Below are 17,086 nucleotides of genomic sequence, written 5' to 3' on the forward strand. Positions count from 1 at the left end.
CCTTTACTAGCATGGTAAAATGCATAATTGAGCATTTTAATTTCAACAAGAAATTGTCCTCTTTGCCGAATACAGCAGGCTTGGAATTACATGGAGGACAATTGTTTCTGTTGCCTTGGTCTTGGTGTCCCTCAATTAACAGTTTCCAATAGACTTAAGGTTTTCTAATGGAAGTGCACTTTGCAAACTGAAAATGGCCTTGCCCTCAGTCTCAATGGTGAATTTTCAGGGCCTGATACAATATTAAGTCTACCATCATGTGGAATGAACAAATGACTTATTCGTGAAAATGTCTCATCAAGGACATTTAAAAGATATTCAACTTGAGTGAGGGGGACAATCTCCTTCCCAAAGACCCAAAGAAGTTATTTAATTTCATTGCTTTTCTTTTTTATGTGAGGAAATTCCCCCATTAAAAACTTTGCAACAGGAAGCAAAAACCTCACATCAATCTCAATGGCTACCTCAACATTCTTTGGAAAACCTTTCAAATCTTGTGACCATAAGTTCTCCATCAAAACTCTAAGGGCAACTCTCGATAACCTTTACCCTCAAAACATAAAGAAACCCCCTCAATCCAATTTCAGATTTGTAAAGAATGTGTATGTCCGTTCTAATAAAAAGAACATCAACTTATTATGTTACAGCCACATACAGTACTTGTGTACCTTTACAATCGTTGACATACCCTGGGAAAGTAGCTTCAACACACACATAACATCAGTTCAATTAAGTAAGCAGGTACTGAGAAACAGCTGTAAATAATGAGATTCTTGACCTTGCCAAAATGCCAACCCACACAACTGAGAAAAAGACAGGACAGGGAGAGACAGTTTCTGACCAGAGAAATTTACTTGGTAACGAGCAATGAAGAGCTGTAGATGGTATTAAACATTGTGAGAAATAGCTCCCTTTAAAGGCAGTGGACACTATTGGTAATTACTCAAAATAACTATCATCATAAAACCTTTCTTGATTACGAGATATCGGGGAGAGGTTGATACTGATAGTATAAAACATTGTGAGAAAAACCTTCCTCTGAAGTGGCGTAGTTTACGAGAAAGAAGTAATTTTCAACAAATTTGATTTCGAGACCTCAAGTTTAGAATTTGAGGTCTCGAAATCAAGCATCAGAAAGCACACAACTTCGTGTGACAAGGGTGTTTTTTTCTTTCATTATTATCTCGCAACTTTGACGACGAATTGAGTTCAAATTTTCACAGGTTTGTTATTTTAACCATATATGTTGAGATACACCAAGTAAGAAGACTGGTCTTTGACAATTACCAATAGTGTCCAGTACCTTAACTTCTCATTAAAATATTGAATGACTGCAGGCCTTAAGCCTTTTACTTAGCACCTTGACTAAGCACACAAATTTGTGCAACAAGGGTGTTTTTCAGGACTAATGAAAGGACAAGCTATATTGTAACTACAGCTTTCCTCAGCACAAAAAAAGTTCAGGTGAAACCCTGTACAATACATAGAGACTTGACCCATGCAAACTCATAAATCTATCTCATGACCTTTCTGGGCGGCAATTTTTTATCACCATAAATTCCATTACAATGATTTTTTTTACAAGTATTTCTAAAGGTTTTCAAATTTAATTGTACGGTAAAAACCTGAACTAGAAAAGGCCATTTATCTGTGCATCCAAATTCAAGCCACAAAACTTTAGAAAAAGAAGTATGGCAGTCAAGTAAAAAGATAAATGGGTGAGAATATCAACCAGTTTTAGTGACAACAATCAGATGGGGAAAGTTTATTTGTAGTGGATGATGAATCTCAATGCTAGCATCGATAGCCTTTTAACTCTTCTGAATTGGTGACTTCTACCCACAAAATAAGACAAACATTTTAATTTGTGTATTATTTTAAAGGTCATCCTACATGTAGGCCCCTACCGTTTTGTTAAGACAATTGAAAATTTTGCGCATATTTTATCAGTTATGATGGCTGTACTACTAAAAGAAAATCTGTCAGAAACCATTCACGCTTTTGCTGCACAGAGGTATGATGTTTGTTTTTTTACAAAAACTAAATACAATTTATTTCATTTTTTGTATTTCATTTTTCATCAAATCCAATGCTTTCATGTCTCCTAAAAACAGTTGACCAAGGAACAACTTGATCAAATTAACTTGGTCTGGGTTTTTCCCATAGTCCATCCTTATCGTACTTTACCTACAGTCAAGCAGTTTTATAGTTTTACAATTTTTCAGCGATGGCATTATTCTTTTCTCTAACCATTCACAGATAATACCACAGTCTGATTGAGGTCAGATCTAAATAAAGGCTCTACCACACACACATGCAATGGAATTCTTAGCATGCTTCAATATAAGGGTTTGGGGGGAGGCAGTGTGATCAGCCATAGCGATACAGAGATATGGATTTTTTTTAAAGCATTATGTTCTGACTGTTCTATTGTGTACACGTTGACTTGTCTATTATGAAGTGACCGATGGTGTATTGGTAGAGCGATATTGGGGCATGCAGAGACACGCCACGCTAAGCGCCACTGTGCCCGTCTGAGCCACCATGGTATTTACAAATTATGGATGGCCCATTGATTAGCAAAGGATTGCGACACACTTCCTATGTAGTGACAGGAAATATGGAATGTCCCTGAAGTAGTCACTGCACTTCGCACAGCTTATCTCATAAGTTCAAAATACAATGTTCATGAAAGGGGAATTTATTCAAGTTTATATGTAAAAAATGAAACGTAAGTAACATGGAATGAATTGTCTTTTGTGTCTGAAAGAAATTTTTGAACATTTTTTTTCTCCAGAAAAGTTGACTCTTTTATACCAGACAAATAATACACTTTAGGGGATTTATTGTATTTGTGTGCATGTTAATCCTTATTGTATGTTCATGCTGCACGCACACCTTCAGAATCTGTACATTTTTGTGGGAATAAGTCAGAAGCACAAATTTATTCCATTCTTTGACCCAATATAACCGAACTCTAGCCATATCCAATTCGTTATTGCGAATTATGGTTCCAGTATATTTTTGGGGGCTACGCATTTTATGCTTCAAACGAACGTTGATAAGATTTAACCAAGCTGTGTGTAGCAGCTGTTTAGTGTGTACCTATATGACTAAAAGAAAAGTTTAGCACTGTTTTCATATAATATTCAGACCTGATGTTATGGAGGTTACGGAGGCAGTCAATTGCATCCAGTATCTGTTGCCCCTGATCATTGCCTTGGGCCCATGGTACCCCAGAAAGGTTTTTTACTGTTTTTTTTTTTAAATTAGAGATGCCCTTTACCAAGGAGAAAAGGCCTCAGTGCAAAGCATCAGGCCTGGGTAATCCTGCATACCAGTAACTGTCACAAACAGATTTTCTATAGCATGCAGAACCATGATGCAACACTAAACATACATTGTAATTATAGAAAGTGTTCAAAGTATCTTCAAACAATATATATACAATATAAAAATGAATCATTTTGTCATTTATTGCTAGTTGTGTTTGGCTTTGAAAAGATTTGCCAGCTTACAATAAACTGTTCCCTCCTTGACAAATTTAAATCTACCAGTCGTCAACAAAATCCCTGAAAATTACATCTGTGATAATTACTCTCGTTTCTAAAAAAATTGCGGTGTCATCCAAATCCCTCTTATGGAACAAATCCCTACCAAGTGGATACTAATCCATCCAGCATGATAATCTCTGAAAAGGATTTGGTATTAAGAGATTAAAATGGATGGGTCTTGGGAAGAATTTAACCACCAAATCCTCAGCGTCTTATCTCCCATCGGTGAGGGATTTTGTCATACTTTTAAAAATGCTGTAATAGATCATGGATAAGGGATTTTTGGGAGAGACTGAGGAACACAGGGACACAAGGACGCTTGAAATTCGAATGACCTCCCTGAAATTGCTGTGACACGTAAATCCCCAACAAAAGCTGCATCTAGGTGCAGTTAGCATGAAACAGTGGCGGGCATTGGATAATATCCAAGCTGAAAAGTTAGCATGAAACAGTGGCGGGCAGAGGAATAACATCCACGCTGAAAAGGCTGGGTTAGCATGAAACAGTGGCGGGTAATGGATAACATCCAAGCTGAATAGCCGCAGTTAGCATGAAACAGTGGCGGGCTATGAATAACATGCAAGCTGAATAGCCGCAGATAGCATGAAACAGTGGCGGGTAGTGGATAACATCCAAGCTGAATAGCCGCAGTTAGCATGAAACAGTGGCGGGCTATGAATAACATGCAAGCTGAATAGCCGCAGTTAGCATGAAACAGTGGCGGGCTATGAATAACATCCAAGCTGAATAGCCGCAGTTAGCATGAAACAGTGGCGGATAATGGATAACATTCAAGCTGAAAAGGGGCAGTTAGCATGAAACAGTGGCAGGCAATAGATAACATCCAAGCTAAAAAGGGGCAGTTAGCATGAAACAGTGGCCGGCAATGGATAACAGGAACACACAAGAGCAATGTTTGGTATGATGATTGAAATCAAATCAACGCCACATGTATCAAATAAATACAAATATTTCTTTAAAATTGAGGTGTCCGACCGATATTCATCAGCCACCCAAAAAAATCTTGTCGAACAGTTTTGTGAAGGCATCAAAATACCCAAAAGAAACTAGCCAGTAAAATCTGTCTATCTCCTAAAACCTATCACTCATGACTCTGAGACATTTGGATGTGGATGACAGACAAATGATTCTCAAATGGGGCACGAGGATCTGTACTCTTGTTGTATAAGAGGCACAGAACATTGAGGAGGACACAGCCCCCCTGCACAGAACCTGGAGTAGGTCCAAGATTATCATTAGTAGTAGTTAAGGAAATTTGATATTGGTGTGGCCCCCAAGGCATCAAATGCTTGCATACCAAACTCAAAGTCCCACCACCATGGGTTCTTTCTCAAGGGTCAGTCAGCTCTTGGAGCAATAAACTAGACACCAGTGGCCGATTTCAAAAAGCAAATCACAAGACAAATTGTCAGTAATACCATAGTGATTTGTGTTGTGACATCACACTTTACTAAGTAGCTACGATTGATTTGCAGTTTTAAGATCAATCTTAGCTCTTTGTGATATCGGCCCAACTATACTTGTGGTCTGCTTTTTTGAACATCGTTCTTCGAATATAATAAGACGATGTTAAAAATAATAATAATATAATAATATCGAAGTCTTATATAGCGCACGTATCTACCAAACAAGGTACTCAAGGCGCTGAGTATATACAAACTTTCAGAAAGATAGGTTATTGCAGTGATGAATTCTGAGACCCAATTATTTAGCACCTTATAAGGGTTTACAAGGTGCTACGGCGCATTAAGCAGCCACAACCAGGAACACCGGGGCGAACCCCTTCTCTTTTCGATAAGTGCACTGGGTTCTTTTACATGCGTTACACAACACATGGGACCAACGGCTTTATGTAGCCATCAGCCCAACTAGCTTCACTGAAATACTTGTTACCGTTACTGACAGTGACACCTCAACTTAAGTTGGGTCGATTCGATACTAAGGGTGCAACTTCACCCTCTATGATAGCATCATCATCATGGATAAACTTTTGCAAAGGGATCAGGTATAATTAGTGGCATTCCATCTTCTGGTACATGATGTGGGTTTGCAATTAGCCTTTTTCTGACAATCTTGGATCTGATTTGTGACGAAATCTTACCACTGTTATGTTACTGATAACACTAAATGGGGCCCTATCTATGTTAAAAGTTGCATTTTTACCATCCTCAAAAAATAATAATAAACAGATATGAAATAAAAGGAAGAGGAAAGCATTATAAAATGTAAACACTTATCATCTTTCAGAAAATCCAGAAAACCAATTTAGGTAAAATCCAAGGAATCAAATCCAAATAAAATGTCAACAACGATAAAACACTATTGCAAATGCAATTAATATTAAGGTCAAATTGACAAAATGTAACATGATCAAAATAAATAGCAAAATGTGGGTATATTTCAAGAAATAGCATGCAGGACGTCTAAACACAAAGTATCAAACTTCAAAGAGAGCCATTGGGTAATATTCCGGACGTCGCCACCAATAATCCTGTCGTCTGCTGTAGGCCTAGTGTAAATGAATACGGTAAATTTTAGAACGAACGGAGGACACTTTTCTTCTTTGCAAGATAAACCTACACTCCTACATTTATTTCTTACTGACTAAACATAAAAGTAACAGTCATAATACAGAAGTGATATAAACACAAAACGGCGAAAACTACAGTATATGCCGAAGCGAAATGGTCATGCAATGGAGATTTAGTGGACCAACCATACAAAATATTCACTGCACAAAATAAGGTTGTTACTCACGTGTAAAGATGCAGAACTGTAACATCTCGCCCGACATTGGGCCTCCAAAATACTACCATGTGTAATTCGTATTGTCCCAAGAAGAACTCCCAGCACTGCTAACCACTTCAATCTTAACATTTTCCTCTTTTGGACACTAACAAATCTACAGAAATTCATGATATTTACAGGGGTTTGTCCCCAAAATCGTCGATCTTCCCATTCACATTGCTGTGTGCAGAGCATAGAATAACACAAATCCAATGGGCCGTATACGTTTTCGTGGCTGCGCTGCTGAAAAGCTACACACACTTTCCAAAAATACATGCAATGCATGGACAAGTCGTTTTGTCGATAAACGATGGGCCGGGTACTGTGCTCTCATGCTGGGAGAAGATTTCACCATTATTACGAAGTCTTTATGAGGGACACATATTTCAGGAATTAAACTGTACTTCTGTATCGCCTAAAAAATCGTTTCCTACTCAAGGGTACCTAAAGGCATTACTTGTACATTTTTTGTCAAGAAATAGTTCTAAATTTGAGGTAAATAATTGTATAAAACCAATATTTATTGGTAAAATAATATCATAGTATTTAGCACCCCCGTGTAATAATGGACAATCTCCCAATTGCTTCGGCTCTACCCTGATTGGTCAGTTCTTGATTGAATAGCTTGTGCAATAATCCTGGCCCGCTAGGAGCAGTGTACAACAGAGGGCCCGCTAAATACCTCCTTTCACATGCAAAGCTTGTTGCAAATCCATAAGCTGTAAGACCATCGGGATTTCGCAGTCCCCTTTATTTCTCGACCCTCATTTTTGGCGAAAGGGGATCTAGGCACTGTTCTGGTTTTTTGATCCGATCTTTCTAATAAACCAGCGCGGCAAAGGAAGACGAATGGATGCCCCCCGGAGAATTGTGTGTATGTTAAGGAAAGAAAGAAAGAATTTTGTTTAAAAACGATACAGGACCAAAGTTTGAAGTTGTTACTGCCCATTTCAGCATTTTGATATTGGTAGATATCAAAAGAAAAAAACACCTAAAACGGTAGACCGTTCAGCAGGCACTAAAACGTGGAATGAAACAAAACTTTACTAACAAAACAACACTGGAAAAAAATATCTTGTGTGGTAAATTAAAGCTATATTATAGCTCCATCATTCTCCGTCCTTGCTCTGTATGGCTCCATAAAAGTAATCATTTGAGAGAATGCTTGTGAATGATCTCGCTTAATCAATCCTGGTTAACGGAATGGGTTTATTTTATTACCTGGGTTTAACAGTTAATCGCTAATTAAAACAGTTGAATAGCAGAATAAACTGTTCACTAAACTTTGCAGGAGATAATGTATGGTACATTGCATTTCAGGGGAGAGAGGAGAACGGGTCATATAATCCAATAATCCATTACATTGACTAAGCTTCGACCCTCTGGGATGGATTTGCCATGTTATGAATGACCTCGTTTAGAGATCTTATCGTAGAGAGGGCGTTTTGAGTCCTTGGACGCCCAAGAGAGAGGACTTGTAGAATATATAGGCAGTGTCCGGTGTGGCAGGAGATTCTGTGTGTCCCCCCCCTCCCCCGGAGATTCGATCCGCCCATGATAAACTGTGTACAAACTTTTTTTGATAGCGCCCTCTTTTGAATCCTCCTCCTCAAGCCCCCTTTAAAGGAACACGTTGCCTTGGATCGGACGAGTTGGTCTATAAAAAGCATTTGGAACCGTTTGTCATGAAATGCTGATGGTTAGAAAGATGTTTTAAAAGTAGAATATAATGATCCAAACAAGTATCACTCAAAATTGCACGGTTTTCATTTATACGTCGCGAACTAAACACGGTCGGCCATTTATGGGAGTCGAAAATTTTGACTTCCATAATGGCCGACCGTGTTAGTCGACGAGGTAAAAAGAAAACCACGCAATTTCGAGGCATATTTGTGTGGATCATTGTATTCTACTTTCTAACCATACCGATTTTATAACAAACGGTTACAGAACGCTTTTCAAGGACGTGTTCCTTTAATTTCCCGTATGGTGACAGAATCCCCAGCGGGCAGAATTCCCTGGGACACCGGCTACTACCTATGGCTACGGCTAGATTTCCGCGTCATCATGCCTTGGGGTATAGGACGTCCTTAGCAACACACTTGGCAACAGTCATAGCCGTATAGCTGTATAGAGGACACTTCGGATACGGCCTTGGAAACTCCACTACAATTTGGAGTTTGCATGATCGGAAACGCCCTCTAAGTTTCGCATAAAATAATAGCTTTTCATACAAATCCCCATCCCCAATTTAAAGAGGTAGTCTCGATCAACTTATTTTGAACTTCTGGAAATTAAAACAATATAATTACATGTCAAGTTGGAACGGTGTAAAATGCAACTAAATTTGTGCACAGACTTTCAGTGCTCATCAGCCTCCCAAATGGGATTTTTGTGCACAGGGCTAACGACCCGAGGAGACAATCACAATTATTAAGCTCAACCACAGACTATTAAAAATGCTCAATCTGAATTTTTGTTACACCATCGGATAGCCATTTTCAAGGGCTTCCATCTCGTACAAAATCCAAACAAGTTTGATTTCGTCACATTTACCTTTTTCAATATTTTTGGTATTGTTTGTATCAGATCGTTTAATTCATCACTGAATTTTTATGATTCCAAAGACAATTGGTACTGAATTTGACCATCTGCCTGATGCAATTACAATTCTCCTTTCTGTAGCCTATAGTACAGCCGACTTGGTTTGTATAATGCCTGATCATGTTATTAACTTTTCAAATTTCGCTCTGAACAAGTTTACAAACGTAAAAGACAATTTAATACACAATTAAAGGAACACGTTGCCTTGGATCGGACGAGTTGGTCTATAAAAAGCGTTTGTAACCCTTTTTTATAAAATGCATATAGTTGGAAAGATGTTTTAAAAGTAGAATACAATGATCCACACAAACATCCCTCGAAACTGCACGGTTTTCCTTTTACCTCGTCGACTAACACGGTCGGCCATTTATGGGAGTCAAACTTTTTGACTCCCATAAATGGCCGTCCGTGTTAGTTCGCACAGTAAAAGGAAAACCACGCAATTTCGAGGCAAACTTGTATTCTACTTTTAAAACATCTTTCCAACCATATGCATTTTATAAAAAAGGGTTACAAACGCTTTTTATAGACCAACTCGTCCGATCCAAGGCAACGTGTTCCTTTAACGTGAGGTATATAGACTTGAAAATTAATTTTCCCCCACTGTCTTGGGGACTCTAGCGTTTATGTTATATTTTTAATTTCGCTCTGAACAATATTAGTTTACAAACCTAAGAAAATTGAATACACAATTTCTACGTGAGGTATGATACTTGTAAAGTAATTTTCCAATAGATAGATAAAAAGTGTGGTGTACACAACTAGATTTGACCTTGTGCCCTATTTAATACTTCATAATGAAATCCATTTCCTGCTAGCCTTGGGTATACTAGGAGGTTGAGGAGACAAAAAAGGATTTACAACAAAATTTGTTGAATGAAACATACGAGATACTGAAAAAGCCGTACGTCATTGTAGTGGTTGTAGGGCAAAAGTAGATTGGTCAAACTTTGCTTTCAAATTAATTTTTATTGCAATTTTCATTGCTCACAGTCAATAAATGTTTTGATGAAGCCTTTGATGTTTAGTGTAGAGTCACTTCGTCTGTTCACGAAACCCGTCATTGGGCAGCAGAATAAAAGTTATTAAATAGTCGTCGGGCGTTTGAATCTGTTGCGCCCTCACTTGATTATTCCGTGTGTTCCAACAACTTGTAATCCCTAAGAATAGATCCGTCCCACATAGTCCCATAATCTCAATGGCCCTACTTCTTATACACAACTAATGCGGATCAATATGGTGCCGGTGGAGCCCGAAAATGAGTGGTGGATTTCCATAAGTCATGGGTGACATAATAATCAATAAATAAGAAAGGAGAAAGTTTTTCTTTTTATTTTTTTAAAGCAGCTTATCTCATCTTACAGAGGGCTGATCGTTGGGAAATTCTTTGGCCCTTCCTGTGGTGTGATTATATCAATTTCTTTGAAAAGGATGATCATGTCTCATGTCTATTTTTGGTTTACTCACGGTCATCATCTTGTCAATGAATAGACCGTGCAAGTCTCTCTTGGAACATTTTGGGGACCTTGGTCATACTTTGGTTTCCATTCGTGGACGAAAGAGACAAGATGGGTCAAAGTTTAAATACGCGCGAGACAGTCATACACAGATGATGTGGCTATCGACTGTTGCTACGGACGTCTATCAACGCATCTGACGCGGCAATCTATAGCTAGCTGTAAAGACAATTCGCACACGGCCGTTCTCTATGGTATCCGTACAGCCTAATGAAAAAAAGGAGAAAAAAACCCACCTCAAACAAACATTTTAACATTAATTTAGACTTTGAAAGAACACTTTATAAAGTTGGTATATGCAAGTCCACTTTCGGCATTATCTCCCGTCTCGAATTGAAGCCAGCAACTTATTTTTTAGCATCCCTCGAAAAGTTTCTCGGTACTTCCTTAGGCCTACTCCAACAAATTAATGGCTATAAAACCTCACTTGCTATAGAAAGAAGCACTGCTGCTGACATTACATTATTTTAAGAACCAATTCCAAAGGAATGCGGCTTTGTAAGAGATGAGCAAATCAAAAACATTTCAATCTTAAAAAAAAAAAAGTTTTTGTATGAAACGTTGCTCAGATCTATGCTCAGATTGTGTATTCCAGTAACATATTGTCCTTCCAGATCATCAGCGATATCCCCAAAACGCACCCCTTTTAAAATTAAGTTTTCACATGTTAGTTTTATTAAAGAGCAAGGACCAGCTATGGCTGCATTGTATAGCATTAAAACAATCGAATGGTACCAAAAACCAAAGGAATACTTTGCCAAAACAAACCGTACAACATAAACTAAACAAACACACGTTTTGGAAGCAATCAGGGTGGTCCTTCTGTCTCTAAAATTCCAATAGACCAACACTTTGGTTTGGTTGCAGAGCATTGAACGGTCGTTCACTTTGCAAGGCGTCAATCAATAATCATCGGGGGATTAGAAACACCACCAAACGACGACCGTTATATGATACTTAGTTGGTGCATGGAGGAGGAAAATAGATTGGTCGTCAACGTTGTCATGGCTATGGCTAATATAGCCGCAGCCGTAATCACTTGATTGGTTAGAACATGGCGGTGGACGGCCAAAGTTTCATAGCGACAGCCAAAAGAAGAGCATGATGTAGCGCCCTCTTGTGGCTTATAACATTTCTGACCAGCAGTTTGGGTGTGTAAGCGAAAGGCAAAAGTTCAAATTTTCTACCTCTTTTGCAATAGATTTTCCTTGATTTTATGCTGCGACCAACCAAACATTAAATTGAAGAGTACTTTAAGACAAAAATAAGTGAACACAACAGGGGTGATTGCTTAGAAACAGACCTAGCCTGCATGCTCACAGTTTATAATGCAACTTTTTTCTTTTTTTGCGTAATTCGGATCTTTATAAACAGTTGTAAGAAATTAATTACTACCGCGTCCATTTTTTATATTTTATTTTAAGACCTCGATAACCGAATTTAACATTTTTAAAGCTTAAAGGAACACGTTGCCTTGGATCGGACGAGTTGGTCTATGAAAAGCATTTGAAACCGTTTGTTATGAAATGCATATGGTTAGAAAGATGTTTTAAAAGTAGAATATAATGATCCACACAAGTATCACTCGAAATTGCATGGTTTTACATTTACGTCGCGAACTATCACGGTGTTTGTCGACGAGGTAAAAGGAAAACCGTGCAATTTCGAGGCATGTTTGTGTGGATCATTGTATTCTACTTTTACAACATCTTTCTACCCATATGCATTTTATAAAAAACAGTTACAAACGCTTTTCAAAGACCAACTCGTCCGATCCAAGGCAACGTGTTCCTTTAATCAAGGTTGTCAATTTTTACTTTAAAAGATCCGCAAAAACCCTGCGTACATACACGAACAACTTGCAGGTAGAAATTTGGATGACACACCAAACAAGAAGAGGGCGTAGTAAACATTAAAAGGGCGCACCACACTTCAGGACAAAATTCATGCGCCAAGATGATTATTATTATAATTTATTTGCAAACAAGTTTGACCCTAGCAGAGTCTTACTCGAAGGCTTCTCTCTAATTTAACCTTCGAGAAAGACTCTGCTAGGGTCGAAACGTCAGGCCATTAACTATTTTGTTTTCTTCATTTATACCATCGGTCCTTTTGGTTGGTTGTTAGCAACAGCTAATTCTATTTTCTCATCATTATAATTTGTAAGCTCACAGCTGCTTTAGAATTAATGTAAACTTTGGAATATAAAACATCTATCACAACCTGGGGTTCTGTGTTTCAATTATTGAGGAAAACTGGCAGCTACTCGATAATAAAAAAAACAAAAGAAACTACAAATCTTTCCTGGGGTGTTTTGTTTTCTTCTGTGGTGTTAAAATAAAATAAAAATCATAACAGCTAACCTGCAAATTTTGTTAAAAGAAATCTGAAGAACAGTTGTCTAAAATAGTGTACCAGTAATTGTTTTATTTTATTTTAAGGATGGATGGCAGTTTATTTAGCGCAGTGCAGGCGAAACAGCTCGAGCGACTGGGCATGTTCAGGGAAATTAGACTTGCACAAGTCCCTTGCTCGTAAGTTCAAATCCTTGTTAGACGGACCAATACACTTTTATTTGTTGACATGTACAAACCTTGGTAAACCTTTTATTTATTTATTCATAAGCAATAATTCCATAACAAAAATTAGGTACAGCCTTGGAATGGATACAAAACAAAAACATTCCCTCCTTTACACTACAAAGCAATATAAAAAGTTTTACCTACAAAATTAAGAGGAAAAAAAATCAATACGCCTAAAGTGAAATAATGAGAAAAAGAAAATAACCTTTGCTATTTTGGGTGCACTGCAAGTTTTTATCTTACACTGTTTTTGGAAGAGATCATAAAAATAAGCCTTCAAAATGAATCTTTAAACAAGTTTTTGGTATTAGAAAACAAACTGCACACACAAACTAAAACAATGACCATCGTCATTAATTCTTCCACATACAATTGAGGACTGTAATGAACAAAATTCACTATCTAACTTGGTTTGGGTTTCTAGAAGCTGACTATAGGCGGTTGTAATATCGATTATCTATTGATGACTCAAATATAAAAACAAAAAGAAATCTGCTTTAAAGGAACATTACAGAATTGTTTTTTGCTAAAAAAAACAGTTGCTGGCAGTCTAAGCACTTTATGTTATCCACCACCATATACCTAAACTGACAAACCTGTAGAAGTTTGGGATCGATCGGCCATCTGGGTCACGAGAGAATAGTGAAAAACCGATTACAAATTTTGCATTGCATCGATGCCAACATAAAAATGAGTAAAACGCTCACTGAGCGATAAACTCCAAACGCGAAGTTATATTATTTATTTCTCATCAAATATGACATTTCAGACAGAAATGTTTCAAGGGATGTTTTCTACTAACATCATCATTAGACTGTGTAAGTTTTATGCAAATCTGTGATCTTCACGATTTTCGTTTCTTACTAATTCTGTAACGTTCCTTTAAGAGATGCCAAAAATGAAGTTAGAACGCCAATTTTTGTTTGTGGGGTCATGCAGCTTAGTACCTCTTTAAAATTAGGGGTGGGGGAAGAGTCTGGGTGGTGGTGGGGGAGGGGGGGGGCTGGGTGAGGGGGAAGAAGGTGATGCCGCATAATCTTTTTTACTAAAAACATCAAGTAGCAAATAACACGTCTTTACAAAAAAAACTGTTGGGAAAACTGATTCAATTTTGGTGAGATTTTATGTGGGCAATTTTCAATTATGTGTAGATTGTTCCCCAGTGTCCCATAGCAGCACCATCGTAGTGTTTATTAAGACATACAAGGGGACCGGTCTAATCTCAGTCTTGGATTGATTTTGTTCATTGGCACGGAAGTAATTCAAGACAGCCACTGCAAGAAAAGGAAACCCCCCCCAACTATGTTATAAGGTATCAAAACAATTCAAAGGTCTATGCACACACGAGAAATACAATGCAATGTGATACTAAAAAATAACAATCATAAAAATAACAAATGCAATCAAATAACGTAAACATTTAAAGCGTATTACAAAGGAATATTTGGATTACAAAACCATTACAAAAATAAGCTGTGGAACTTGCTTCTCGTATACAAAAACACTTAATCATAACATAAAATTTCAACCATATCCGGAAATGCCTTTACAAATTCCTTCACTCATTATACAAAATCATGCAAATGTATTGGCTAAACTCGGTATGCACCGTGTCTATAAAAAGCACCGTACAATTTGAATACCCTAACGTTATCTTTATAATCCGTTAAACCAAGTTAAAATGTCTTAATCCAGGTAACTAAACCAAGTTATCGAGTGGGTTGAAAAACCTGTTAAGAATTACTACAATCATTTTTTTACAATATGCTTTTTCTATACTGGATTTTAATTTTATGGTTTTGTATGATCACAAGGAAGAGGTGATTATTACCTAGTTGTAGATTGGCGACATTATACATGTTATACTGTACAAGTCTATGAGGATCAAAGAGAGGCTTGATTCTGAAATGAACTGGTGACTTGCAAAGTGGACTTCATTAGCAGTGAATCACCGGATCTATGCAAACATTTGCTTTGTGTTGTTGAAGATGATTACGGATGAAGATATATTTTTAGGAAAAGCAATTTGTATGGGATTTTTAAGTTAATAATTTTAACAATAAATTATAAGGGTTACATTGCAGTTAATCATAAGATATATTTCATACCAAAAATCATACCAAAAGGAAACAAAAATATACGTATGTACACATCAAATCTATGCTTTAAAAAAGAAGAAGTTACATATACATGATTGTATGTTTAAGCAAATTCAATACAATCAATTATTTTTGGGAAATTCATAATCGATTGGTAACACAGGTTCTGATCAGTCAACCTTACCCACGCCAAGCATGGCTCTTTGGGTGATGCAGTATCAATCCATAAAAAACCTTGCCAAACCAAGAATGGATTTTGGAGGATTTGGAAGTCCTAAGAGTAAAGTAAGTTCAAGACTCAAGCCACCAGTTCTGGCGTGGACTTAAGAACAAGTCATAAATGTTTCACATGTTAACTGCTCTCTGGCTTCTGATTACTATTAAATGGTGCCGAAAAAGCCCAAAGCAGTACTCTTGTGGAATAGTCTCGCGCAGTCTCACTAGAGAGCCATTAACGCTTTCAGCGCGATAACCATTTAACGACTTGATTACAAGTCTAGCTCTGGCATAGATCCACGCTGAGAAGTGAGAGGGGATGATCTTAAAAAGTTACCAACTTGAAATGTAATTACTCATGCCCTGTGAACTTTTAAAGCCAAATTGATTTTGATAATCGAGGCAGACCCGATGCATACCTGAAACTTGATTGAGGCAGTTGCTTTTATGCTCCTGGTCACTGTATAGATGGGTTGCAATAAGCGTCATTGACCGCCATCTTTAATGTTTTAACACTAGAAAAATGCAAGTGTGTACGCGCTGCGCGTGACTCTCGTGCACTTTTCCAGTGTTAATTCATCAAAGATGGCGGTCAATGACGCGTATTGCAACCCATCTACTGTTGCCCCTTGAAATTTCCCGCACATGCCCTGCTAACAATTTTTTTACCAATGAAAAAAATCAATCTCCCTTCCAAGAACAAAGTATCATATGTAGCAATTTATTCCTTTTTAAAAAGTGGATAAACTCTTTCTCACGTTTATCAAGGTCTATTCATTATTTGTGGGGGGAGGGGGAGAGGTGCATTCCCCTAATCCCTCCAGGATGTAAGCTCACATATTTTCTGCTGACATGAATATGTCTTCCAAAATCCCAATTGGCCTAATTTAAAGTTTGAATACAAAATATCAGGCAATACTGGGGGATAGACATTTGAGACGCTGGATGTAGTAAGGGCATAGGATCCAATTTCATATAGCTACTTAGGCACAAAAAGGAGCTAAGCACAATCAAATCATGCTTAAAAACACTGTGTCTGGTATCCTGCTTATTTTGGTAAGCAGAACATTTCTATGAAATAGGGCCATGGTTACATGAAACTTGAACCATTACGTTCTGGTTAGCATGATTTTGTTGTGCTTAGCTTGTTTGTGCTTAAGCAGCTCTATGATATTGGCCACAAATGGATACACCTAGCCCATTTGTTTTGGCTTGCGTTTTAAGTATTAAGTACGAACCTACTAACAGGCAAAACTAGGGTATACATTTTTGAGGATTTTTCATCAGCAGGTGCAATCAAGCCACAAACTAATTACGTCCGCTTTCACACATCCAAATAATTACATCAATTAAATAATGTGCCCCATCAATGACCTTACAATGTTCTGCAAATGTTTTTTCCCCCTTTTATATATACAAAGCGATAATACAATGTACAATTTTGTGTTGGTGGAATAAACATGCATCTTTGTTTTATATTTTTATACCCGCCAGCATGCTGATAAACCTTTTCTTTTTTTTTCAATCCAAAAAAATTAAACAGAAAAAGAAAAAAATATATATATAAAATAACAAACCCTTCAGCTAGTTTATGTGTGTTTTCTTTTTGCTCCAAAGACACTGCAGTTTCAAATTTCATGCTTTAACCACCTTTAATGGAATGAGCCATTCGCGAATTAGATTTGAATGTTGTCTGGTACAATGCA

General features: G+C 37.5%; 1 protein-coding gene across 2 annotated transcripts in view; it reads right to left on the bottom strand.

The window, feature by feature from the left end:
* Positions 1-6,637, bottom strand: part of LOC117298802 (anosmin-1-like) — a 42,603-nt gene extending 35,966 nt beyond the window's left edge. For both annotated transcript variants that reach the window (XM_033782135.1, XM_033782134.1), the window contains exon 1: positions 6,333-6,637. In XM_033782135.1, coding sequence (XP_033638026.1) covers positions 6,333-6,557 — 225 coding nt within the window. In that variant the 5' untranslated portion in view covers positions 6,558-6,637. The remainder of the gene's footprint in view (positions 1-6,332) is intronic.
* Between the last annotated feature and the right edge of the window lie 10,449 nt (positions 6,638-17,086).

This window comes from Asterias rubens, chromosome 13 (assembly GCF_902459465.1).
Source record: "Asterias rubens chromosome 13, eAstRub1.3, whole genome shotgun sequence".
Taxonomy (NCBI): Eukaryota; Metazoa; Echinodermata; class Asteroidea; order Forcipulatida; family Asteriidae; genus Asterias; species Asterias rubens.